This window comes from Daphnia pulex, chromosome 8 (genome assembly GCF_021134715.1).
Source record: "Daphnia pulex isolate KAP4 chromosome 8, ASM2113471v1".
NCBI classification, from domain to species: Eukaryota; Metazoa; Arthropoda; class Branchiopoda; order Diplostraca; family Daphniidae; genus Daphnia; species Daphnia pulex.
The window spans coordinates 13,876,944-13,901,837 of NC_060024.1; the positions used below are offsets into that span (position 1 = coordinate 13,876,944).

The 24,894-nt window shown below is 40.3% G+C and overlaps 3 protein-coding genes and 4 long non-coding RNA genes across 12 annotated transcripts; 3 read left to right on the top strand and 4 right to left on the bottom strand.

Moving 5' to 3' along the window:
- Positions 1 to 149: 149 nt before the first annotated feature.
- On the bottom strand, positions 150 to 2,524 carry LOC124201073. Of its 3 annotated transcripts, none has more exons than XR_006877485.1 (9): positions 2,400 to 2,524; positions 2,130 to 2,297; positions 1,896 to 2,041; positions 1,454 to 1,776; positions 994 to 1,093; positions 856 to 935; positions 678 to 731; positions 439 to 593; positions 150 to 377 (listed from the first exon to the last, which is right to left on the bottom strand). It is a non-coding gene; the product is annotated as an uncharacterized LOC124201073 (long non-coding RNA). The 3 variants fall into 3 exon arrangements; XR_006877486.1 differs by having other exon boundaries at positions 852 to 935; positions 994 to 1,098; XR_006877487.1 differs by having other exon boundaries at positions 150 to 593; positions 994 to 1,098.
- Positions 2,525 to 2,571: 47 nt separating this feature from the next.
- Positions 2,572 to 3,606, top strand: LOC124201088. Of its 2 annotated transcripts, XR_006877525.1 has the most exons (5): positions 2,572 to 2,612; positions 2,897 to 2,983; positions 3,076 to 3,144; positions 3,204 to 3,275; positions 3,337 to 3,606. It is a non-coding gene; the product is annotated as an uncharacterized LOC124201088 (long non-coding RNA). The 2 variants fall into 2 exon arrangements; XR_006877524.1 differs by having other exon boundaries at positions 2,602 to 2,983.
- A 352-nt stretch (positions 3,607 to 3,958) lies between these two features.
- Positions 3,959 to 4,965, bottom strand: LOC124201079. Of its 2 annotated transcripts, none has more exons than XR_006877505.1 (3): positions 4,793 to 4,965; positions 4,484 to 4,723; positions 3,959 to 4,358 (listed from the first exon to the last, which is right to left on the bottom strand). It is a non-coding gene; the product is annotated as an uncharacterized LOC124201079 (long non-coding RNA). The 2 variants fall into 2 exon arrangements; XR_006877504.1 differs by having other exon boundaries at positions 4,484 to 4,734.
- A 142-nt stretch (positions 4,966 to 5,107) lies between these two features.
- On the bottom strand, positions 5,108 to 7,663 carry LOC124201068. Its single transcript, XM_046597516.1, has 2 exons — positions 6,892 to 7,663; positions 5,108 to 5,385 (listed from the first exon to the last, which is right to left on the bottom strand). The coding sequence occupies exons 1-2, from the start codon at positions 7,626 to 7,628 to the stop codon at positions 5,298 to 5,300; spliced, it is 825 nt and encodes a 274-aa protein (XP_046453472.1). The 5' UTR covers positions 7,629 to 7,663; the 3' UTR covers positions 5,108 to 5,297.
- An 8,194-nt stretch (positions 7,664 to 15,857) lies between these two features.
- Positions 15,858 to 16,533, bottom strand: LOC124201070. The gene is made up of 3 exons (XR_006877482.1): positions 16,356 to 16,533; positions 16,079 to 16,280; positions 15,858 to 15,997 (listed from the first exon to the last, which is right to left on the bottom strand). It is a non-coding gene; the product is annotated as an uncharacterized LOC124201070 (long non-coding RNA).
- Positions 16,534 to 17,963: 1,430 nt separating this feature from the next.
- LOC124201066 lies at positions 17,964 to 22,200 on the top strand. 2 transcript variants are annotated; one of them, XM_046597514.1, is made up of 5 exons: positions 17,964 to 18,129; positions 20,241 to 20,592; positions 20,668 to 21,658; positions 21,738 to 21,872; positions 21,939 to 22,200. In XM_046597514.1, the coding sequence occupies exons 3-5, from the start codon at positions 20,758 to 20,760 to the stop codon at positions 22,073 to 22,075; spliced, it is 1,173 nt and encodes a 390-aa protein (XP_046453470.1). In that variant the 5' UTR covers positions 17,964 to 18,129; positions 20,241 to 20,592; positions 20,668 to 20,757; the 3' UTR covers positions 22,076 to 22,200. The 2 variants fall into 2 exon arrangements, with proteins under 2 accessions (XP_046453470.1, XP_046453471.1); XM_046597515.1 differs by having other exon boundaries at positions 20,499 to 20,592.
- Positions 22,201 to 22,661: 461 nt separating this feature from the next.
- LOC124201065 lies at positions 22,662 to 24,390 on the top strand. The gene is made up of 4 exons (XM_046597513.1): positions 22,662 to 22,804; positions 22,884 to 23,769; positions 23,838 to 23,972; positions 24,055 to 24,390. Exons 1-4 carry the CDS (start codon positions 22,778 to 22,780, stop codon positions 24,192 to 24,194), a joined length of 1,188 nt encoding a protein of 395 aa, XP_046453469.1. The 5' UTR covers positions 22,662 to 22,777; the 3' UTR covers positions 24,195 to 24,390.
- Positions 24,391 to 24,894: the final 504 nt, after the last annotated feature.

Here is a 24,894-nt window from a genome sequence, read left to right on the forward strand (position 1 = left end):
ACAACCTACGGGTTGTATGGCGTGGCAGCCAACGGGTTAACTTAAGTGTATGTGTGTGTATATGTGTACGTATTCATGTCATGTTATGTTTGTAAAATGTGGAGGAATTGTGGGTGGAGGTGGGACAATATAAGCAATTCCTTACAAAATTAATCTTTATGTTATTTATTATTCACTATCTAATCGAACCCCACCGTAAAATCAAACACAATTACATGGATATGGATAAGAATTTGGATACAATATCAGTTTTCAAAAACTTTTACTATTTATGAAGGAAAATATATTAAAAATATGTTTGAATTAACAGAAAACCTCTGCAACAGCAACACATCTATCCAAATCTCTGCAAAGTCAGTGTAGGTACAGGGGCAGGCCTAAAAAAAGTTGTCAATGAAGTAAATGTGAACACTTTGTGAAGTGCCCAATGATAATTACTGCAAAGTAATCAGCCTACGAAGTTTTCAAACAATGTCAGAGATATGGAATGCCAATGGGGTGGGCATCTAGCCCTCTGCCTCGAAGATGTCAAAATTGGTTGAAGGGTTGTAAATTCTGTGCTGTGTCAAAAAAGAATAGCATTGCGCCATTGCCTAAAGATCACCAATTTAAAAAAAAAAAAAAAAAAAATTGTATAAAATCAAATCACTATATATTATCTGAAATAACCAAATTACCCAAATTATTCCTTAATTATACAATTGTACCGACTCCATCCTTATTGAAAGTCCCTAAATGAAAAAAAGGCAAAGGTTATTCACACTTGAAATGTTACAACATGTCAATGTTATGGTAACAATATTAATAACATCATTTGTCTGCTAAATAAAAGAAAAATGGAGTGAACTTACTAACCAAAAGAAACACCACACTTTCTTTTGGTGTTAAATCCTTGTCTGATTATGGTTGCTTAGTAGCTTAAATTAAACTGCATTCTTTAAAATAAGTTTTTAGTAAAGTTTTCTTGAAAGAGTCATGTATAACATAACTTACCTCTGTTCAATGTTTAGCCGGGTTAGCTTTAATTGCACTCCAATCTAAACAACTCCAATCTTGACACTTGAAGTTAAGGTTGAGTTTGAGTATCACCAATCTGAGCTTAGATAGTAGAAGTTTCGGAAAATAAACCGGAAGTAGAAAAAAAACTCATTTTTAAAAATCTAACAAGTGAGCTTTGTTGGTGGAATAGTTATCGTCAGTTTTCACTAAAAATTTTCCACACAACAGCTGCCGATAAATGTTTAAAGAGATTTGCAAAGTAACTGGAACTGACTGTTTTGACAGCTGAAAATTATCGAAAATCCATCTAGCATTAGAAAAAAACAACGTCTAAGTAACACTTCGTTTGCGCGCAAGAAGGGCCTGATTTTGGAATTATTACACAGACACAGAGTTTAACACGCAGGTAGATTACTAGTAGATGATCTAAGAAAATAAGTCAATTGTCGGGTACCTCCGTATCTGGGCATAATCCCGTGGTAAGTGACAGTACATGTGTCGCTGCGGACGGAAGCGACTAGTCTAACTCGTCAGTGAAGTACGGCAAATTGTTTAGCAGCATAATATGCAGAGAAGCTAGATGAGTGTGGGTAGCGAAGATTAGGATGGAGCAGAAAAGTGGTAGAAGTCACTCTTCTGTTATGAACAAAGGCCAGCATCAAGGATTTCTGTGCCAGGACCACACAATTCCAATAAAGAAACTGCGTTGTAGTTTGACATTGGCGGCTACTCGCGAAATCCAATGGCATATCACGGAACCTATTAATTGTTTAATTCCTAAAGCAAAGAACAGAAAAAGGTTTTAACATTGCAGTGAGGCCCATAAATACCCATGACCAAGGTGGAATACAAAGTTTATTACATGATACAGCAAGAACATGGAAGCCCACCTTTACCTCAATCTGTTGTAGGCTTCCTATTACTCATTTCTTGCAGAGCTCTGTGAAGTGGGAGATACAGGGAATGGCAGCAATACAATTTCATGACGCAACAACACCGTCAAGTGTTCAAAGGTGTAAACATCTTTCAGGCAAGAACAAACCTGTTAATCAAATGGGTGTGAATTTTGAGATTATTTTATTGCATTGATGGATGACGAGGTTGTAAAATCGGAAAGTTATGCTTTTTACCTGTAACCATAGGTCCAATGCCACAACTATTGGGCAAAACAGCTTGAAGTTTTGTCTACGATGTGAGAGGATGATGCAGATGAAGCTGTGAGTTTAGGAAGTGCTGATAAATTTTTTCTTTAAATGGGGTCCACATTTAATCTAATGACTAGACGGCAGGTACATTGTCTAGAATTCCAAGTACAGTACACAATTAGTCGATTGGTCAAGTACACAGTGAATTATAGAAAATTTGCTACTATGTAGATAGAATAATCACAATAATCTTACATGTAAATAATTGTTTGATTTTGGGCAGTAAAACATTGAAAATTCGAATACAGAAGATGACATAACTTTTATACACATTTCGCCATTTTTAAAAACAATACCAACACCATCTAGCGGCACACTGGATAATCGTCTATAAAAACAACCGCTAGATGGTGCCAGTGCTTCATGCAGACGAAAGACGAGACGATTGTCCCCAAACATGGTCCCAAGGTAGGAGCTGAAATGTGGAAAATTGAAAGAATTCGAAAAGTGAAATCAATATTCAGCATAAGTTAACATTTATGTTTTTGAAACTGAAATTTGAATGAACTTATGTTAACTAAATGTTTTCACACATATTGACCAGTTTATTTGTCATCATTTGCCACGTAATGACGACCATTGTTGAAGCTGGCCACAGGAATTCTAAGCTGTCACTAATCCTGCAGCTAAAAATGGAATCAATAATTGTAATATCACAGTAATCTTACAAAATTTCTTATCTTGTCTTTCAGATGCACGTTTTGTAAATGGTGAATCTCAAATTAATCAAAGAACTCGTCATTTCACTTCATTGACTTTCTCTTCCCATTTTAATAATGGTGAGCTGCAGTTTGAACACGTCAACTTAATAACATTTTCTACACCTACAATTCATTGTGTTTGTCTTGAGGTTTCTGTTTGATTTTTCTAGATGATAAATTGCAAGAACTTACCGGAGATCTCTTCCTTTCTGTGGTTCCTTTCAATTGATTCCTTTGAGGTATTGCTTGCTGTCACTGCAATCTTGTTTTAAAATTGACATCTAAATACACTTTTTAGTTTAATCTCTCGCCGCTGTTCCAGACCTTATCCACTAGCGGAATATGCCGAGAGATGTTGAACTTATTCCAGGTATCTTCTCATTATCTTTTTTTTTACTGCATTCTTAGTTAGTCATTTTCTTTCATTTCAGGTTAACCCTTCGCCATCGTGCTATAGAAGTTGACGGTTAAACAAGAGCTTGCTTTCGATCAATAACAATAAATTAGGTAGATGTAGATAAATAACAAGTGCATGGGCTCCCTTCTATTCTGTGGCCCCGTTTCCCTAACTAACCACCTACGGAGGGCTCTGGTCGAACGGGGACTTGAACGGTTCATGTTCTGAGGAAAATTTTTTGAGGGACAAGAGTCTAATCAGGCAGTCTACTATGATCCCAAGCAAAAGTTGCCTCGCACTCTTCTTTCTTCTTCCTTGTCCGGGTAATCTCTCTGGGCAGAGGCAATCAAGGTAGTCTCCCCCTATCTAGATTGAATGTGCGAGGCCTAACAACTAATGGAAATTTGCGTTTGGTAATTTCAACTTCAGCAGTATATCATTTATTTCATTTTATGTTAGATTATTTATTTAGCTAGCATGAAACAAAAAAAATTTCGCTTTGAAGCATATTGTTTATTATGTTATTATTCATGAATAAGTAGTTATGAGCAGGAGAGTTATGTAACAGGATTATTTATCAATTTTTTTCATAGAAATGTGGTTATATGGTGTAAGGAATAAATGTATAGGTGTATGTTTATAAGATTATTGATTAATAAAGTTGAAGATATTTATAATTACCGAGTCAATTTCTTCGACAAAACACCTCAACATTTCTTTTAAATATTTAAGTCTCCCTCCCACCTCCTCGTTGCTTTCCCAATCGCGATGATTTGTTTATTATTTGGCAAAATGACAATTTAACATACTGTTCTAAACTTCCGCAACATGAAACCGTCATCAAGGTACAATCACAGTTCAACTTTATGCAAAAAGACTTTTACCACCAGCATATGGCTGCAACAAGTAGACAGCAGCTATGGGAGCATAATCTAGAAACAAAATCAAATTAAATTAATCTTCAGATTCAGGCCATATGAAAAACTGTTTGGCAGAGTTGAATTGTGAAATTCAGCATCTCCATTGACACCGTCAACGTCAAATGGCTATCGAAACCTACAGGGAAAAAGACAGATTTAGTTTCAGACAGAAATTGGTTAATGACATCAAAGGAATTAAAGTTAATGAAGAAAGTTAGCCACATCTTACTGCAAGTTCAATGAATACACAAACATTATTACCTTGTCCACTATGCTGTTACCTGTTCATAGGATGCTATGTAGAACAAGCAGGAGAAGACATATTTCGGCAACGTGAGACACAAATTTCAAGTCAAGTACTCTGAAAAAACTACTGTTTTTTTTTTTATTACATGTTTAGGCAAGAAGTAATTTAGTAGCATGTGGTCCCACGACATCAATGTAGCTATGACTTGGCTGTGTTCTCGATTTCTGCAATATATCAGCACAGCAGTCTGAGACCTGAACATAAACTAATAAAATCTTTAAAATCTATTGCATTATTGCAGAGATATTGATCAATAAATTTACTTAAATTGGTCTGAAGTGCTTCTTCATGGGACGAGACGTACAGCAAACTCGTACAGCAGGTACAGGTAATAATAGACGCCTAGACGGCATTCGGCAAAATGGACAGCAGTTTTGGCCCACGTGATCAGATTATTTCGCCAAAAGGAAATTACAGGAGGATGGATTACGCATTGCCTATAGAATCACACATTAATATGTAACATTTAGTAAATTGAAGAAAAAGTTTCAAACAAGAATTACCAATTTGTAAATTGTTCGAGCGAGCTTTAGCTCGCGATGAGCAATTTGGATTGTTGGGGGAATGGAGTGAAGACATTGACTGTGTGCGACCTCTATATTTCAGCTGCTTCTCAGCAAACAAAAGAACAACAAAAACGGGGGATAGGTGAGAGATGGCGCTCAGGTGGGCGGACCTTTCCCTTAGACACATCAGAATTGGAAGCAAAAACAAACTGTGGATCTGGCTTAACGGAAAATGTGTAAGGTGATCCATGGTTCAAATGGCCTATTTGTTGTTGTTGTTCTGATCGCCTTTATTGGCGGGATTGGGTGAGCCACGGTCGAAATTGGATCTGCGGCTATCATTGTTGTATCTAGCAAAAAGATAGAAGGAAAGAGGAATTAGTGGGCCGTCAATAATCAGATGCTGCACCTAATTCAAGTTAAATAATATAATGATAACGGGAATGAAGTGGGCGGGATGGGTGGTTAGAAGACAGTCAATGTCTTCACTCCATTCCCCCAACAATCCAAATTGCTCATCGCGAGCTAAAGCTCGCTCGAACAATTTACAAATTGTCGGTAAATTCGTTCGACATTGACTGTGTCTTTAAAGCAAGATATAATCAGATATAATAAGATATAAGATAAGACCCCCTGATGGTCGACAGTTACCAACGCCTGATTGAAAATTGGAGCTCGTGGGAGCCCTGCTGGACTGTGTAACATGGATGCGCCACCAAATCGGCATTTCGTCTAAAAAGGCGTCAATACTCTTTCATACGAATAGTTGTCGGAGGGTTCCTTCCCACCGTGCTGCAGCTCTTGCTGGAATGAAAATTAACAAGGAAAAGCTAATACCTCCTTGACGCCAGACAACAGAGAGTTGTGGTTCCGTTGCTTACACCAACTGCTCCAAGCGACCTCAGCGGACTGGTATGCAGGGTGCGTATTCGATCGAATTGCTCCCAGTATGAGCTCGATAATTTCCTTCGGAAAGGTTCGTTCTTCCAGACAACTCCGGAGAACCACCGAGCGATAAAACAGATGGATTCGTTCCTGTCAATGGATGACCCTCCCCCAACGGGGAGATCAGCCTACTTGGATGGGAAGAGAAGGAGCGGAATTTCCGTTGCTAGCTCTATCAGGGACGGGAGGTCAGTGGTGTTGCTAGGGCAATCTCGGCTAGTTTCCTAGTCCTTATTCGTTTCATACTGCCCCCCTCCCTTCTTTAAAAAGGATGCATCCGACGCCCTGGACAAATCCGTCGTCGGGAAAACTGAGCGGACGGCCAGATGTAAAATCTGCCTTTGAAACCACCCAAGAAGGATTTCTAAGAGCCTCTTGTAAACGTGCCGAAAGCGTAAATTGCTCTCTTGACCTGATCAGATGATCATCCGGTTTGGAATCTAAGGGGATCCGAAGAGCACGGAAGTGTGCTGGGGCAATTCTATACCCGTGCGCCGAGATTAAAATCTCATCCCAATAAAGTTCGAGGCGAAGGTCGTTCTTCCGCAGGAAGGTTACCACTCCCCTTGCTAGTCTGGTGAACGCCCATCACATTGAGTTTAAAACGAAGGAGGGGGGGGGCACGAATTCGAAGAAAACGCCCCCATTTAAACTGAAGGAATTTCAAAAGGCCTTCAAAAATAGGAAAAAAAATTGAGACCGACAAGTATGAGTCAATCAAGTTCAACTTGGTGAGCCAACCCGCTCCCGAATAATTGGACGGGATCACAAATAGAATTTAGTTGTAGATATGGGGCCACCGTTGATAAATTCCACCGATCGAAAGCCGGTCTTGACAATTTAACATAAAAACGCGCTATGCGTCCAAGAGAAAAAACCCATAAAAGGAAAGGAGAATAGATTGGACATACCGAGATCCTTTAAAATTGGAATAGCGACCGCCTGAAGATGAAGGGGGGTGGCTGAAATCGCGACTCGATTGGCGTTGATCATGACCACCTTTAGATCCGGGCGCGCGAGGGGCTCCCGCGTTTTCGAGAGCGTTCAGAGTTTTCACTTGCTCGACCAGGGCCTGGGTGAACTTCGGACCGAAGAGGTGTTCTCCACCCGTTGGCAGGACAGCTTTGTCGTCTAGCAGTCCAATATTCTGCGGGTAGATTTGGGCCAGAATGTTGCGGCGTCGCGCGTTCGTGATGTCGTGGTACACCACCGCCCAGAGCTTCAGAGCTGTTTTGACCGCCTTGGCGTCGGCTCGGGATTTCTTCTTTTTCTTGAGCCGACTTGCTAGAAACATGATGGGCTTGACTAAGTCAAGGATCTTGAAGGTTTGATTTCTGTAGATTTTCTCGATTGGGTCGATGTTGACCTTGGCTGCCGAAGATGACTTAACTGCCTTCAGCCGGATGTAGAATGCATCATCTAGATTGGGGTTGATCAGCAGGTCGGCGTTCTTCTTTAGCTTGGGTCTAAAGGCCTCTCTAGCACTTTTCGCTCGAGTGTCATCTAAACCCGATACGACCCAGTCGGCCAAACTAGCTGACTTTTCACTTGAGAGACGAAATTTCTTTACGCCTCCTCTTCTTGATGAGTCGGAGCCTGAACTACTAGAATTTGAGCTAGAATCGCTTGACTGTTCGGGATCCGACATGATGTTTGCACAACGAGAGCGAAAAGAGATCTGATGTGTCTAAGGGAAAGGTCCGCCCACCTGAGCGCCATCTCTCACCTATCCCCCGTTTTTGTTGTTCTTTTGTTTGCTGAGAAGCAGCTGAAATATAGAGGTCGCACACAGTCAATGTCGAACGAATTTACCGACAATTAGCCAATTAGTTTTTATGACCATGATGAATTTGGAAGACATTTTCAGTCGGTGGCTGGAAAATGTGAAAATGTCTGAGTTTTGACGCGACGCTCTCGCCACCTGGCGGCCGGAGGACATAAGCGCTACCGCGTATGCAAGGCATACTGATACCTGTCTGGAGCTGGAAATTGGTTGCATGCTTTTCATTCCGAAGTGGAAAATGCTATGAATGTAAGAAATAAATCACTAACAATATGAACAATAAACATGCCTGAACACATGCTTAGAGGCAAGAACGGAAGTTAGGTATAATAAAGCATGCCTATGTTTCAATAAAATGGTAACCTTTCTTAGGATGCAAGAAGGGAATGCAAACTTAACAAATCTGACGTGATACCATACCACATTTAGTGGGTTGGAGGACAGAATGACAGATTTCTTTGGCAGGACATGGTCTTCTATGTTCTCAACATTTTTGGTTTTCTCTGAATATCAACCCAAAAATACTTATCAATAAAATACACACAAACACTGAGCAGACGCAAATCAAGTGAAACAATGCCAAAATGTCAGCACCATGAAAAGCTGAGAACAGCAAGCACATTAGATTGCTTTACCATAGACTGCTCCAACAAACACCAACCACCTGCTTCAAAGCAAAGTGAAATAATACAATTTTTAAAATGTTATTAGTTTAAAGTGAAACGCTACACTAAAGGGAGCATCAATTGGCACAACCCAACAGAATAAATTAAAGAGTTCAAGCTTAAATTGATGAAGATATTGTTCTACTTAAATAAAGATCAAAACAAAATCACCCAGGTAATGGACTAGAGAAAATTTGTAACTAGGAAGATCCATTAGAAAACAATTCACTTGATAAATATTGAATAAAACTACAATTTCAACTCAATTTACCAATTGCTAGTCTTCCCACACAGGCAAGTAGATAAGGTTTACTTCAATTGCCATCAACCACATACCAAGGTAAGACATTAATAGAAACCACTGTAATTAAGTCACACATTTTCCAAAGGACAATAACTGACAGCTAAATTTCCAGTTACCTTGTTGTAATCCACGGAGATCTGGCGAACCGTCGACCTGGATCGATCACGTGCTGGTAATGGAATGTCCTTCCCACTGTAATGCAGTCAGAAATGTTTTAAGTAAACATCTTCTATTTGATATACTTGTTTAACAAATAAAATCCTTGTTACCTTTTCTAGATCTATGAATTAAATCTACAATTTCAATAAATTTTCTTCAAAGTTTGACGCGACGAACTGCAAATTCTCATTACACCTTTCGAAGTCCTATGAGAAAATTTGCAAATGAACAGCAGAGAGCAGGGCCAAGGCCAAGGCCAAACGTTCTTTGGTGGAAGATGAGTGGCGTTGGCGTTGCCAATTTGGTGCAACTCGGCCGTCTAATAAAATATATTTTGCAACTCTTCCAATATATAATTTTTGTTTTAAAAAATATGAATTCCAAGATTAATTACAGATTAAAATCACTGTTTTTTTCTCTCTATAAGAGTAGGAATGTTTCTTAGGAATTAGTTACTTGGGAATGTTAGTTGCATTGGATAACTTTTCGAAAGCATTACAGACATAGGATGTTAATCTATAGCTCGTTGAGGAGTGAAACGGACTGAAAAAGACACTCCACTTACAGACAACAATAAAACATTAGCTGCCTCTAAATGAGATTGGAGCTAATCCAACTGATGGTGTAAATGGGTAAGTAGGGAATCTGCTTTGGAGCCAGGCGGTCGCTCAGGCTAGCAATCGAAAAATGTAATGTCCACTTCAAGTTGGTCGTTCTTCTGGCAGGCATATGCATTCCAGGGCTTGGAAAGTTTGCGTCGACGACAATCGGGCTGGCGTGATTTACGTTTTTGAATTGACCCAGTCCAGATTTTCTTGACTCCTGAGTCCTGACTACGAGTAAGCCTCGTAAATAACTCCTTGATACGATCAGGCTGTAGGGGTATCCAGTCGACGTAAATAAGGGATCAACCAACGACAAAGTTTTGGTTTAAAAAAATCAACATCACAGCTATCCGTGATTAAATGACAAACACTCAGTTCGCTCATGGCGTCGAGTCTTTCCAAGTTGAAATGTTATTGCTGGAGGTTGTAGACAAAGATGTGTTCCAAGTGAGGTACGTTTCCTTCTAGACCAGCAAGTTTGATAAAAGCCAACGGGTTCTCTACCTACATACTATCAAATATAACAAATGTGTATCACCAATATTATCAGTACCTACAACATAACATACATACTACCTACATAACAAATCAAACCAAACCTTAGTTTCTCGATGTCCGCAGCTCGTGTTCGATAGAACAGACTTACAAGGTCGGTGGTTAGTTCAATTCCCATGGAGATGAAAGGTCTCATTGTTTCGCTTCTTCACTGTAATTGATCAACAGTGTTTATTTCTAATAATTGATCCACATCGACAGCCATACGGGCGGCTGGGCATTCACACCGATCTCACTTTGTAGTCCCTGTTGTTGCTCCCATTAAAAAAATAAAATAAAATCCTCACCGACATCACATTCGGGTAAAAGGAGCGGAATTCAAAAGGCGGAAAGGTGTCAGGGAAGCAAGAACATATACGTCCGTGAGGTAGCGTTTGGGGTCCACTGAGAGTGAACATAACAGAGACGGTTTGCCATTTAGGCATTTACCCTGGCGGAAAAAACCTCCCGCCGATTCCAACGCTGTTGAGACCGTTCGAAAAACAAAAAAAAAAGACTGGACAAAGGCGCTGTCCTGCGGCATGAGGTCCACTCATTAAAGTTTATCTTGTAAAAAAGCAATCGATCTAGAAACTGCAGCAAAATTCGTCGTGTTGATATCAGCATAAATTTTTCGCTCCACTATCAAATTGTGCCAGCCTCTGTTTTCTTTGCCTTCCTTGTTGATGTTACCAAGTTACGAATCTTAAAAATCAATGGGACCCCATACTGCCTTATTACGACGTCCTCCCTCTATGACAATAACTCCGCCTAGATCAGTATTTTTTGAAAAATTTAAACAGCTAAATTGTCAGTGAAATAAAAATAATTATTTACTCAATCTCGACTTCACTTTAATACACAACATGAACATTAATCACAGCTTACACTATGATTTGTGACTAAATATTTTTTTCTTTAAGCTTCAAATCTATAATATTACGAAATTAATAATATGTAACTGGTGTTTTTTTCTCCTTTATTAAGAAATTTCTACTTTTATGTTGATCAATAAACCATCGGGGGTCACATGAAAATTCGTTTAGAATAGAACTCGAATAGAGAGGGGTTGAATTCAGGACTGCCCAACGTAAGAGTAGAAATTCTTAATTAAGGAGAAACAATATCAGTATCATAATAATTGATCATTGTTTGTAATTATGTAGTTATTTCATTAGCAGTAATCATTTAAAGTCAATAGATTTTAAATCAAATCAAATTATGCAAAAACAAGCCCGATTGGCGGTTGCTAACAACCTACGACACACCCAAACCTTGATAAAGACCGGCAGTTAATGGAAAGTTCAGTTAACGATTGATTTTCATCATCTTTGAAATACAAAAATGGCACGAGGACAGCAAAACCGAAATGGAACCGGCACGAGAAAATTGACGAAAAAGCAGAAGCTGGCGCTTGCATCGAAAAGGCTTACCCGCGTTCAAGAAAAAAAAGCCATTTTTATTACAAAACATTTGGCTAGAGCCCTCCTCCTTTTCAAACGAGAATTAAGGCAGTTTCTCAAGTCATGGGGATTGGCCCCTCGCAAATATCAAGACACGTCCACCCTTCTCAAGAAAATGATTAACTATAATCAACAGATACCGAATTTCTTTGGAACAACCAAACGTCGAGTGGAAGTCGCTACCGCAACCCTACGTAAGGCCAATTATGGCAGAAACGCCGTCTTCCACGGTGTTTTACCCGTTGTCTGGAGGGAATGGAAAAAGTTTCTACGAGCTTGGATTACAGTGGCGAACATGATTGGGGCCAAGTCGCTAGTCCAAAAGTTACGAAAAATGATGACGCGTCTACTTTCCTCGCACGGACGACGACCCTACACCGTGTCGAAAAACACTATTTTCATGAGTGTGGCTTCAGAAGAAACGACTAAATGGACATCCTCCAAACGATCGGCCGCCATCGCGATTGGGCACATAGTTTTCGACACTTTTCTTCAAGATGTGGCACCGAACCTTCGCACATTCATCGATTCAAATAACATCAGAGCGAATTGGACTTCCGTGTTGGACGCATATGAGCTGAGTAAGTTCATTTTGGACAAATGCAGCGCAGACTGCTTTTTCGTTCCGCCCGGGACGCAAGATGAAGATGAATTGATAACAAGACTGGAAGGAGCGATGGAGGGGCGGCATGCGGTAAGTCATGATATGCAAGAGAACGTCTTCTATAATTGGGAAATATACTTAAAGGATTGTGTTTATATCCTGACAGCGATTCACTGTCCAGAAGCAGCCGCACGCGTCCAGAAACGCCTTGATCGCCTCATCGCATCCAGAGACCAGGCCAATCAGCAATTCTCTGCATTAACAGCTCGCCGCGTCACTACCGTCCATCGCAGCTTCCTGCAAGCCAAAAAATCGCCCCAACTCAAAGGTAAGCCAGGAAAGTGGCCGAGGCCTAATAGTCGATGGTTGAAAGGAATGTGTCCGTCCCAAACGATCGGGGACGCCTTTAGATTCCGACTCAAGAACAAGGTTCACAAGATTCTTCATTAACCGAATTTCGATTCTCTAAATTCTCTTGATTGTTGCTGCTAAGTCGCTGATACGTTGATCGTAATTCTGAATACAAAAGTTGTCGATTTGAAAATTTTCTATCTAGTCTCGTCTTTCATTCAGTTGCAATTAGTTATGAATAAATCAATGCTGTACTAAAAATTAAATGGATAACTCGTGAGAAGCAAAAATACGAAGCGCTAAAATGATCTGACAAGAAAGCCAGTCTAATCTCACATATCTCAGAATTCTATCGATCCTCACTGAACAAATTTGTTTCCCAACTGGGGCTGGTATAACAAAGAGCCAAACAACACACACTTGGCACTTCCAAACAAATACAAGGGAAATTGTCAGATACATACCCGTTAGATATACTGTTGAAGACATAGTGGCATTCTCCATCATGAAATTGCAGTCAGCCAACCATCTAACTTTACTGCTGTTTGGTCACCATCCAACTGCTTGTTGAAAAGGGTAGACAAATTCACGCGGGATGTGGTGGTGAGCCCCAATGTTGGCACACCTTCAAACCTGGAACACAAAAAGATTGCACAGCAGTTAGGATAACAACTTTGGAAATAAAACAGTAAATTAGTCTCAATTTGAATTTGTTCTTTACGCTTGCATTCTAAAAACACACAAATCTTACTGGATAATAATAAAAGATTGATTTAAGAAAAAAAAAAGGTTTTCATGGAAAGTCATCGCTGTGTGAGAATGATCAAGTCAAGATCATCAGCCCTCTCCTTTCAATCTGGAACGTGTAGGCAAAATTCAGGCTTCCATTAACTTTTACATTTTTCTCATTGGCTTCTCACTTTTCTTCATCTGGGATATTTTGTTATACATTGTGGAGCTATGGTCCATGACGATTCACATGTAGACTGAGGAAATTGCTATTTCAACACACATTGTGTCTAGCTTCAGGAGTACAGCTAGTTCAACCTTGTTACGAGATACTACTGTTTGTTCTTCAACGGATTCTTCCAAAGGCACAGACAATTCTAAAAGTCAAACAGTACTTGGAAAGTATAGACTTGTCGTGCATCAGCTAAATGATGCTGTAACTTTGGCTAAGAATCACACGAAAAATTTCCCAATAGTTCCACCATTTTCAGTATGGAGATATTATAAGTCATATGCAAGAGAAACCATCGACGCCTCACCTCTCGTACCGATGAGATCTTATTCTAAGAGATGTAGAATGCTTAACTGTTTTCTCACATTTTATCGGTTACTACCTACACATTTTCAACCACGCGTAAGGGGACGGGATATTTGTGATAACAACACATGATTTTTAGATCAGGCAATTTAGAACAAACAAAAGAATACTAACGTCAATGAACTTTTTAGGCAATTAATTCAATTTCACTCTACTTTGTAAAACTACTCCTCTCCCCACGACTGGTTAATGTAAAGGTAACACCGGCGGTCACCCAGCCACAATTTGTTTCAATCACGATCTCTGCAGAACAACAGCAGAGTGGCAGATTGGCAGGGTGGTGGGTGGAGAATGCATGCAGACGAACTTCCGTCTTAACAGCGATGCCATTTTAGCTCGACGGAGTTTAATCAAATGTTTGATAAGTGAATCAAAACAATCACCATTAAATTCATTTGTCGTATCAAAGTAGACTAGTAGAGGCCTCTTTAATTTAATTTTAATACAATAATTTTAGGACAACTACATGACTAGATATAATATAATAATAACACCTTTTGGTGATTTTATAAAATTTGAGGATTAGTCCCTCACAGTATATTTCTTATCACAATTCTTATTCATTTTATTATTTTTACATTTTGTTTTACATTTTTTTTATAGTAAAAATAATTATTTCTGAGAAGGGTTTTTACAAGAAATATAAAATGTGCGAATTACAGCAAGTAATCCGCTGAAGAATGAGGAAAACAAACAATAGTTAAATGGATCTGTTAAAACTTGCACAGAAAAAAAAAATGCGTCTAGAACAGGAATATCTGTTTATTAAATTTACAAAATCATGTATATAATATTTTCCAAGTTCAAAAAACTTACTAAAAAATAAAAAAAATAAAAAGTCTTACCCCGGGTATGGAACAGCTGGCTCACGGTACCGTAGCACAAGGCACAAGGCACAAGGCTCCAACCACTGGCACAACTGTTCCTCTTAGTTAAGCGAATTTTTGGTCATTATATATGCGTATTTTATCAGTTTAGTCTATAACATACAAAATATGGTTATTCTCACTATATTCACTCTTATTCCTTGCCAAGGTAATCTCCCTATACAAATTCAATCAAGATGGTCTGCCCTGTCTTGATTGACTGTATGTGCGAATTACAACAAGTAATCCGCTAAATAATGAGGAAAACCAAAAATAGTTAAATGGATCTGTTAATTCTTGCACAGAAAAAAAAATTGCGTCTAGAACAGGAATATCTGTTTATTAAATTGACAAAATCATGTATATAATATTTTCCAAGTTCAAAAAACTTACTAAAAAATAATAAAAAAAAAGTCTTACCCCGGGTATGGAACAGCTGGCTCACGGTACCGTAGCACAAGGCACAAGGCACAAGGCTCCAACCACTGGCACAACTGTTCCTCTTAGTTAAGCGAATTTTTGGTCATTATATATGCGTATTTTATCAGTTTAGTCTATAACATACAAAATATTGTTATTCTCACTACGCACTCTTCTCTCTTCTACCTTGCCAAGGTAATCTCCCTATGCAAAGTCAATCAAGATGGACTTGCCCTGTCTTGATTGACTGTAGGTGCGAATTACAACAAGTAATCCGCTAAATAATGAGGAAAACAAAAAATAGATGGATCTGTTAAAACTTGCACAAAAAAAATTGCGTCTAGAAAAGGAATATCTGCTTATTAAATTGACAAAATCATGTATATAATATTTTCCAAGTTCAAAAAACTTACTAAAAAATAAAAAAATAAAAGTCTTATCCCGGGTATGGAACAGCTGGCTCACGGTACCGTAGCACAAGGCTCCAACCACTGGCACAACTGTTCCTCTTAGTTTAGCGAATTTTTGGTCATTATATATGCGTATTTTATCAGTTTAGTCCATTATGTACAAAATATGGTTATTCTCACTATACTCACTCTTATTCCTTACCAAGGTAATCTCCCTATGCAAATTCAATAAAGATGGTCTTGCCCTGTCTTGATTGACTGTATGTGCGAATTACAACAAGTAATCCGCTAAAGAATGAGGAAAACAAAAAATAGTTATATGGATCTGTTAAAACTTGCACCGAAAAAATCAATTGCGTTTAGAACAGGAATCTCTTTTTATTAAATTTACAAAATCGTGTATTTATTATTTTCAAACTCTAAATAACTATCTTAAAAAATAAATAAATAAAATGTTGTCCCCGAGGATCGAACAGTTGACTTACGGTTCCGTAGCACCTGGCTTCCACTTTTCGGCCAACTGTTCCTATTATTTGTACAATTTTTGGTCATTATATATGCGAATTTTGTGACATCCATATGTACGTAATACGGTAATACTCAGCACAACGCACTATTATCTCTTCTTCCTTGCCCAGGAAATCTCCCTATTCAAAGTCAATTAATAATGGACCTGCCCTGTCTTGATTGACTGTATGTGCGTTATTCGAAAAAGTCATTCCCGGCCTGACGTCATCGAAGTTGGTGTCGTATTTCCTCTGCTGTGCATCGGCTAGGACAGCCGTCAGCAGATGCCCGAGGGCTAATACCTATGTACGAATTATTTATTTAAATAAGCAATAACGCATGGGAAAATGTTTACGTAATGGATAATATTAGCTGACCTGAAAAATGGATTAAAACGCTTGCATGTTGGGACTGAGAAATGTTGTTCGCTGCTGAAGCTCAGTGCGCACTTGACGACGACGGCCCAAATGCCTTTATTATAAAGATATTTTAAGTCAATATAAGATAGCGAGTTTTTTTGGACTGTTTATTTATTCCGTTATCTGCTGTGAGACATTGGACGTTTCCACTTTCTAACATAACAAATCCGGATTCATTTCAGATTTCCATAGACAGCAATAATCCTTTACGATCAAAACATGCAAGGCAATCTCTTCAGTCACTTCTAGTCCATTTTCATATTTTCTCAGGTTTACCCACAGAGAAACCAGCAGAGTGGAACTCATGTCATTCTTATCGAAAATCTTATTTGTTTTGAGATAAAGAAGACGAAATCGAAACTTTTTGTCCGATCGGAAAATGTTGGTAAAATAAAATATTATTGATGTATTTCTATTTTTTTAAATTAATTATTATTATTTAAGTCTACTTTGATACGACACATGAATTTAATTGAGATTGTTTTGATTGACTCTCTGATTGACTTATCAAACATTTGATTAAACTCCGTCGAGCTAAAATGGCATCGCTGTTAAGACGGAAGTTCGTCTGCATGCATTCTCCACCCACCACCCTGCCAATCTGCCACTCTGCTGTTGTTCTGCAGAGATCGTGATTGAAACAAATTGTGGCTGGGTGACCGCCGGTGTTACCTTTACATTAACCAGTCGTGGGGAGAGGAGTAGTTTTACAAAGTAGAGTGAAATTGAATTAATTGCCTAAAAAGTTCATTGACGTTAGTATTCTTTTGTTTGTTCTAAATTGCCTGATCTAAAAATCATGTGTTGTTATCACAAATATCCCGTCCCCTTACGCGTGGTTGAAAATGTGTAGGTAGTAACCGATAAAATGTGAGAAAACAGTTAAGCATTCTACATCTCTTAGAATAAGATCTCATCGGTACGAGAGGTGAGGCGTCGATGGTTTCTCTTGCATATGACTTATAATATCTCCATACTGAAAATGGTGGAACTATTGGGAAATTTTTCGTGTGATTCTTAGCCAAAGTTACAGCATCATTTAGCTGATGCACGACAAGTCTATACTTTCCAAGTACTGTTTGACTTTTAGAATTGTCTGTGCCTTTGGAAGAATCCGTTGAAGAACAAACAGTAGTATCTCGTAACAAGGTTGAACTAGCTGTACTCCTGAAGCTAGACACAATGTGTGTTGAAATAGCAATTTCCTCAGTCTACATGTGAATCGTCATGGACCATAGCTCCACAATGTATAACAAAATATCCCAGATGAAGAAAAGTGAGAAGCCAATGAGAAAAATGTAAAAGTTAATGGAAGCCTGAATTTTGCCTACACGTTCCAGATTGAAAGGAGAGGGCTGATGATCTTGACTTGATCATTCTCACACAGCGATGACTTTCCATGAAAACCTTTTTTTTTTCTTAAATCAATCTTTTATTATTATCCAGTAAGATTTGTGTGTTTTTAGAATGCAAGCGTAAAGAACAAATTCAAATTGAGACTAATTTACTGTTTTATTTCCAAAGTTGTTATCCTAACTGCTGTGCAATCTTTTTGTGTTCCAGGTTTGAAGGTGTGCCAACATTGGGGCTCACCACCACATCCCGCGTGAATTTGTCTACCCTTTTCAACAAGCAGTTGGATGGTGACCAAACAGCAGTAAAGTTAGATGGTTGGCTGACTGCAATTTCATGATGGAGAATGCCACTATGTCTTCAACAGTATATCTAACGGGTATGTATCTGACAATTTCCCTTGTATTTGTTTGGAAGTGCCAAGTGTGTGTTGTTTGGCTCTTTGTTATACCAGCCCCAGTTGGGAAACAAATTTGTTCAGTGAGGATCGATAGAATTCTGAGATATGTGAGATTAGACTGGCTTTCTTGTCAGATCATTTTAGCGCTTCGTATTTTTGCTTCTCACGAGTTATCCATTTAATTTTTAGTACAGCATTGATTTATTCATAACTAATTGCAACTGAATGAAAGACGAGACTAGATAGAAAATTTTCAAATCGACAACTTTTGTATTCAGAATTACGATCAACGTATCAGCGACTTAGCAGCAACAATCAAGAGAATTTAGAGAATCGAAATTCGGTTAATGAAGAATCTTGTGAACCTTGTTCTTGAGTCGGAATCTAAAGGCGTCCCCGATCGTTTGGGACGGACACATTCCTTTCAACCATCGACTATTAGGCCTCGGCCACTTTCCTGGCTTACCTTTGAGTTGGGGCGATTTTTTGGCTTGCAGGAAGCTGCGATGGACGGTAGTGACGCGGCGAGCTGTTAATGCAGAGAATTGCTGATTGGCCTGGTCTCTGGATGCGATGAGGCGATCAAGGCGTTTCTGGACGCGTGCGGCTGCTTCTGGACAGTGAATCGCTGTCAGGATATAAACACAATCCTTTAAGTATATTTCCCAATTATAGAAGACGTTCTCTTGCATATCATGACTTACCGCATGCCGCCCCTCCATCGCTCCTTCCAGTCTTGTTATCAATTCATCTTCATCTTGCGTCCCGGGCGGAACGAAAAAGCAGTCTGCGCTGCATTTGTCCAAAATGAACTTACTCAGCTCATATGCGTCCAACACGGAAGTCCAATTCGCTCTGATGTTATTTGAATCGATGAATGTGCGAAGGTTCGGTGCCACATCTTGAAGAAAAGTGTCGAAAACTATGTGCCCAATCGCGATGGCGGCCGATCGTTTGGAGGATGTCCATTTAGTCGTTTCTTCTGAAGCCACACTCATGAAAATAGTGTTTTTCGACACGGTGTAGGGTCGTCGTCCGTGCGAGGAAAGTAGACGCGTCATCATTTTTCGTAACTTTTGGACTAGCGACTTGGCCCCAATCATGTTCGCCACTGTAATCCAAGCTCGTAGAAACTTTTTCCATTCCCTCCAGACAACGGGTAAAACACCGTGGAAGACGGCGTTTCTGCCATAATTGGCCTTACGTAGGGTTGCGGTAGCGACTTCCACTCGACGTTTGGTTGTTCCAAAGAAATTCGGTATCTGTTGATTATAGTTAATCATTTTCTTGAGAAGGGTGGACGTGTCTTGATATTTGCGAGGGGCCAATCCCCATGACTTGAGAAACTGCCTTAATTCTCGTTTGAAAAGGAGGAGGGCTCTAGCCAAATGTTTTGTAATAAAAATGGCTTTTTTTTCTTGAACGCGGGTAAGCCTTTTCGATGCAAGCGCCAGCTTCTGCTTTTTCGTCAATTTTCTCGTGCCGGTTCCATTTCGGTTTTGCTGTCCTCGTGCCATTTTTGTATTTCAAAGATGATGAAAATCAATCGTTAACTGAACTTTCCATTAACTGCCGGTCTTTATCAAGGTTTGGGTGTGTCGTAGGTTGTTAGCAACCGCCAATCGGGCTTGTTTTTGCATAATTTGATTTGATTTAAAATCTATTGACTTTAAATGATTACTGCTAATGAAATAACTACATAATTACAAACAATGATCAATTATTATGATACTGATATTGTTTCTCCTTAATTAAGAATTTCTACTCTTACGTTGGGCAGTCCTGAATTCAACCCCTCTCTATTCGAGTTCTATTCTAAACGAATTTTCATGTGACCCCCGATGGTTTATTGATCAACATAAAAGTAGAAATTTCTTAATAAAGGAGAAAAAAACACTAGTTACATATTATTAATTTCGTAATATTATAGATTTGAAGCTTAAAGAAAAAAATATTTAGTCACAAATCATAGTGTAAGCTGTGATTAATGTTCATGTTGTGTATTAAAGTGAAGTCGAGATTGAGTAAATAATTATTTTTATTTCACTGACAATTTAGCTGTTTAAATTTTTCAAAAAATACTGATCTAGGCGGAGTTATTGTCATAGAGGGAGGACGTCGTAATAAGGCAGTATGGGGTCCCATTGATTTTTAAGATTCGTAACTTGGTAACATCAACAAGGAAGGCAAAGAAAACAGAGGCTGGCACAATTTGATAGTGGAGCGAAAAATTTATGCTGATATCAACACGACGAATTGTCCAATGTCTCACAGCAGATAACGGAATAAATAAACAGTCCAAAAAAACTCGCTATCTTATATTGACTTAAAATATCTTTATAATAAAGGCATTTGGGCCGTCGTCGTCAAGTGCGCACTGAGCTTCAGCAGCGAACAACATTTCTCAGTCCCAACATGCAAGCGTTTTAATCCATTTTTCAGGTCAGCTAATATTATCCATTACGTAAACATTTTCCCATTCGCTATTGCTTATTTAAATAAATAATTCGTACATAGGTATTAGCCCTCGGGCTTCTGCTGACGGCTGTCCTAGCCGATGCACAGCAGAGGAAATACGACACCAACGTCGATGACGTCAGGCCAGGAATGACTTTTTCGAATAACAAAGGCGCAAGTCGCCATTTTCCAAAGGGGATCCATCGACTAATAGAAACTAATACTAAACAACGAGCTGCCTGCCCGGAAGATTATTCTCCATGCCTTTGCGAATTGACGACCAACGGGATCGAAGTCACTTGCGTCGACATTCCCGTCGCCGATATTGCCAACGTCTTTTACCGCACCCGAAACATCGACCTCTACCAGGTCGTCCTGACGGCCTCGGCTTCCGCCACTGGGACTGTCGATTTGCCCGCCGACCTCCTGAAAGACAAACGCGTTGAACACATTTACCTGGGCTGCCCGGCCAACGCTTCCCCCAAACTCGGCCTCACTATTGCGTCTTCGACTTTTGAATTCACGCGGTTCAACACGACCGTCTTCGGGATTTTGAACTGCGATCTGGCCGGACAGACGGACATGCAATACCTGAACGATTTCTCAGTCCTCAACACTTTGAGAGTTGACGATTCCAATAATATCGAAGCTATTGCCACTCTGCCCACCTCGACTATGCCGGCATTGAAGAGATTGTTTATTGTCAACTGCACAGGACTGGAAAATGTCACCTTTCCCGATTTGACTCCCGCCCGGCTGGCTCGTTTGCACCTGCAAGGCAACGGGTTGACCGATGCGGCCGTCAACAGCATTTTGGTCTCCGTCGCCAGTTCCTCGTCGTCCAGTTCATTGCAGGAACTGATCCTGGCCAACGAGTACACGATGAGCAAAGTGCCCAGGATTGGCGCTTTCTCCAAATTGGGTTGGTACGACGTCAGTTCAAACGCCATTCCTTTTATCAGCCAATCCAATTTGGTTTTCAACGTACCTGTTAACTTGGTCGGCCTCAAGAATATTGGTTTGACCGCCATCGAAGGCGGGGCTTTCTTGGGTATATTATGCATGTTCATTTTGTGTCGAAAGTTATGTAACGACATTTTCTGTATAAACTCCTATTTTTTTATTTACAGGTAACTATGCAAATGCAGAGGTCAATTTGGAAGATAACAAACTGACAGAGTTTAGAGAGGACGTCTTCAAATCGATGCTGCAACAGATGGCCGCCCAGCCGGCCGGCTCTGGAGGCCAAGTGATCCTCACTGGAAGTAAATTTGAATCAATGTTTCTGATTTCATTCTGATAGATGTACTTAATCATAATTTTTCCATCAGATCCATTTGATTGCGGCTGTCCTCTGGCCTGGTTGATCCGCGACAATCCAGCTCTTCTGCCCAGTGTCAAGAACGGAGTTTGCGGCGGATTCTTTAGATTCGAGGACCTCAATCCTGATTCCTACGCCGACTGCTAAAACAAGTAGGGACCGGTCATTTATAAATTTGGCTTCCTTCTTTTCATTGACGTTAGACGTTATCCAATACTTCTATTGCATCGATGATGAAAGTTGAATAAACAATCCAGCACGTTTTCCTTCAATATTATTCATTGCCCAATAATATAGTAAAAATCGGTGTTTTGAGTGGAGAGATAAGACGCCGTACACATAAACCATCATTTCATCATCATATAACTCTTGTTGAAATTTAAAATCAATAGAATCACCTAGATGGATGCAGTTGTATCCCATTATTCCGTCGTAATAATCAACCAAATATTAGAGTACTTAGATAAGAATGATGATAAGCGACCGATTGACGGATGTACTTTCTTCCCTTTGGCTGACCGGCACACAAATGTCAAAATGTGACGAACTAAATCCGGCGATAACGAAAAAAGGTGAGCGAAGGCGTTGGTGGGCATTAGCTAACGCAACGTCTGATGATGCCCAGCGGTTTGTAAATCACATTGCTGAGACGTGACACAATTGAAGCTGCTGGGCAGAAGATAAGGGCCAGTTTAGTAAGATCTGTGCCGCATTATTGCCCAACAATAACCGCCCCAATGCGAGTGGCCGCGGTCAAAAACTTTATAATGAGCTCAATCACGCCTATGTCGTTTATAGTCAATTGTGCTGTATCAACCTGCACACACACTCAACTTCCATAGCAGCATCATGTCATCGTTCAGCAACCTTTTCCAGGTGAGTTACAAATTGAATTTGTTTATTATCGTATTTTAAATGTTCTAATTTTTGGTTTTTATGTATTAATGGCAAAAAGGTTTTGGTGGCTGGGTTCCTCCTGACGGCCGTTGCGGCTAATCCACCCCATGTCCGGCTTGGTGGTCTCCAGCGGGCCGTCTGCCCGGAAGATTATTCGCCGTGCGTTTGCGACCTGACAGCCAACGGCCTGGAAATTTCCTGCGTGGACGTGACCGTCGCTCAAATAGTCGACGTCTTTTACCGGACGCGAACGCTGGACATTTACTCAGTTGCGCTGACGGCCACTTCGGCCACCGCCTCCATCGACCTTCCGGCCGATCTCCTGAAGGACAAACGGGCCGAGCGCATTTACCTCAACTGCCCGGCGGCCGCCTCGCCCAAATTGGGTCTGACCATCGATCCAGCCTCTTTTGAATTCACGCGGTTCAACACGACCATTTTCGAGATTCACGACTGCGATCTGGTCGCCCAAACGAGCCTCTCCTTTCTGACTGGGTTCACCGTCCTGGACTCGCTGCGCATCGTCGACACGTTGAACGTGGCCTCCATCGCCACACTTCCGGCCAACACCTTGACGCTCCTCAAGGAGCTCTCCATCGTCCGCAGCACTGGGCTGGAGACGGCGGCCTTCCCGGACTTGACTCCCGCCCGACTGGAGCGGCTCTTCCTCAACGGCAACGCCTTGACTGACGCTGCGGCCAACGGCATTCTGATCTCGGTGGGCAGTTCTTCGTCGGCCAACACCTTGGTCGACTTTTCCTTGGCGGCCAACGCCCTGACCAAAGTGCCCAGGATCGCTTCTTTCTCCAAATTGGTTTCCTATGACGTCAGCGACAACGTCATCCCTTTCATCAGCCAATCGGCGCTCCTGTTCAGCTCCCGCGTCGTCTCCCTCAACCTCACCAACATCGCCCTGACGGCCATCGAAGGCGGCGCTTTCTCAGGTAATAGCCGCTAACAAAAACAGTTCGCCAATCAAATTCTATTAGCTAACTCGATTTGATTGAATTAGGTGACTTTACTTTCGCCCAAGTCGAAGTGGAGGGCAACAAATTGACGGAATTCAGAGCGGATGTCTTCAAATCGATGCTGCAACAGATGGCCGCCCAACCGGCCGGCTCTGGAGGCCAAGTCGTCGTCACTGGAAGTAATAATAATCAAATTTGAAATTCTTTTAATTCAATTCTCTTTTGAATGAGTAGTTATTCATCGTTTGGTTTTTCTTTCAGATAATTTTGATTGCGGCTGTCCTCTGGCCTGGCTGATCCGCGACAACGCCTTTCTCATCCCCAGCGTCAAGAACGGAGTGTGCGGCGGATTCTTTAGATTCGAGGATCTCAATCCCGATTCGTACGCCGACTGTCCTTAAGTCACTTCATTCCAGACCTGATGCGCCCAAACCCAACTATTATTCAAATTGTATTACTACCTTATTAAAATAGAAAAGAAACGAATGTTATTATTAATTCCCTTTTTTCACGTTTATCTTATTTCATTTTTGGGTGTTGCCAATTGAGTTTAATAAGCCAAAAGTGAATAAACTTGTTGTGCAGTGCCCAACATAATTAAGTTTGACTTGAATAAAGAAATGAGTAAAATGAAATTTCAAACGATGTGCGAAAGAAAATGAATTGGGAGATAATTCAATAATAGTCGGTTTCCGCCTTCTTCTTATAATTAGTGGCTGGTAAAAATGTCACACGTTACGTCATTTTTGAGATTTGGTCCGCGGCCAAAAGTCTAAAAGTCGGCCGTTCATATAATTATTGGCTGTTGTTAACCAATCCGACAGTCGATAAAGGCGCACGTGCAATCAGCTTATCGTCCTGGAATGTCGCCCCCCAGTGTAATGGACGCTGCTGGCCTACATCCGTTGGCAATCGAAACTGGACAAACAATTGATTTCCCACATTGCGACAGCAGCAGCACAGAGAAATATAATGAAATCCGAGGGGAATTACAAACGTCACTCATCAACCGCACTCAACTCATAGTTGACAAGATAAGAAATAACCATAAGACACAGCCGCGTATTATATAACTCAATAGCACAGCGCTTGGATTACCTG

Bases quoted from the DNA above. Each gene is read 5' to 3' on its own strand.
- LOC124201068 (XM_046597516.1), bottom strand. From the start codon at position 7,628: ATGTCGGATCCCGAACAGTCAAGCGATTCTAGCTCAAATTCTAGTAGT. The intron at 5,386-6,891 runs GTATGTCCAATC...TCTTTTTGCTAG, and splicing joins TCCAATTTTAAAGGATCTCG to ATACAACAATGATAGCCGCA.
- LOC124201066 (XM_046597514.1), top strand. From the start codon at position 20,758: ATGACTTTTTCGAATAACAAAGGCGCAAGTCGCCATTTTCCAAAGGGG. The intron at 21,659-21,737 runs GTATATTATGCA...TTTTATTTACAG, and splicing joins CGAAGGCGGGGCTTTCTTGG to GTAACTATGCAAATGCAGAG. The intron at 21,873-21,938 runs GTAAATTTGAAT...TTTTTCCATCAG, and splicing joins CCAAGTGATCCTCACTGGAA to ATCCATTTGATTGCGGCTGT.
- LOC124201065 (XM_046597513.1), top strand. From the start codon at position 22,778: ATGTCATCGTTCAGCAACCTTTTCCAG. The intron at 22,805-22,883 runs GTGAGTTACAAA...AATGGCAAAAAG, and splicing joins CGTTCAGCAACCTTTTCCAG to GTTTTGGTGGCTGGGTTCCT. The intron at 23,770-23,837 runs GTAATAGCCGCT...TGATTGAATTAG, and splicing joins CGAAGGCGGCGCTTTCTCAG to GTGACTTTACTTTCGCCCAA.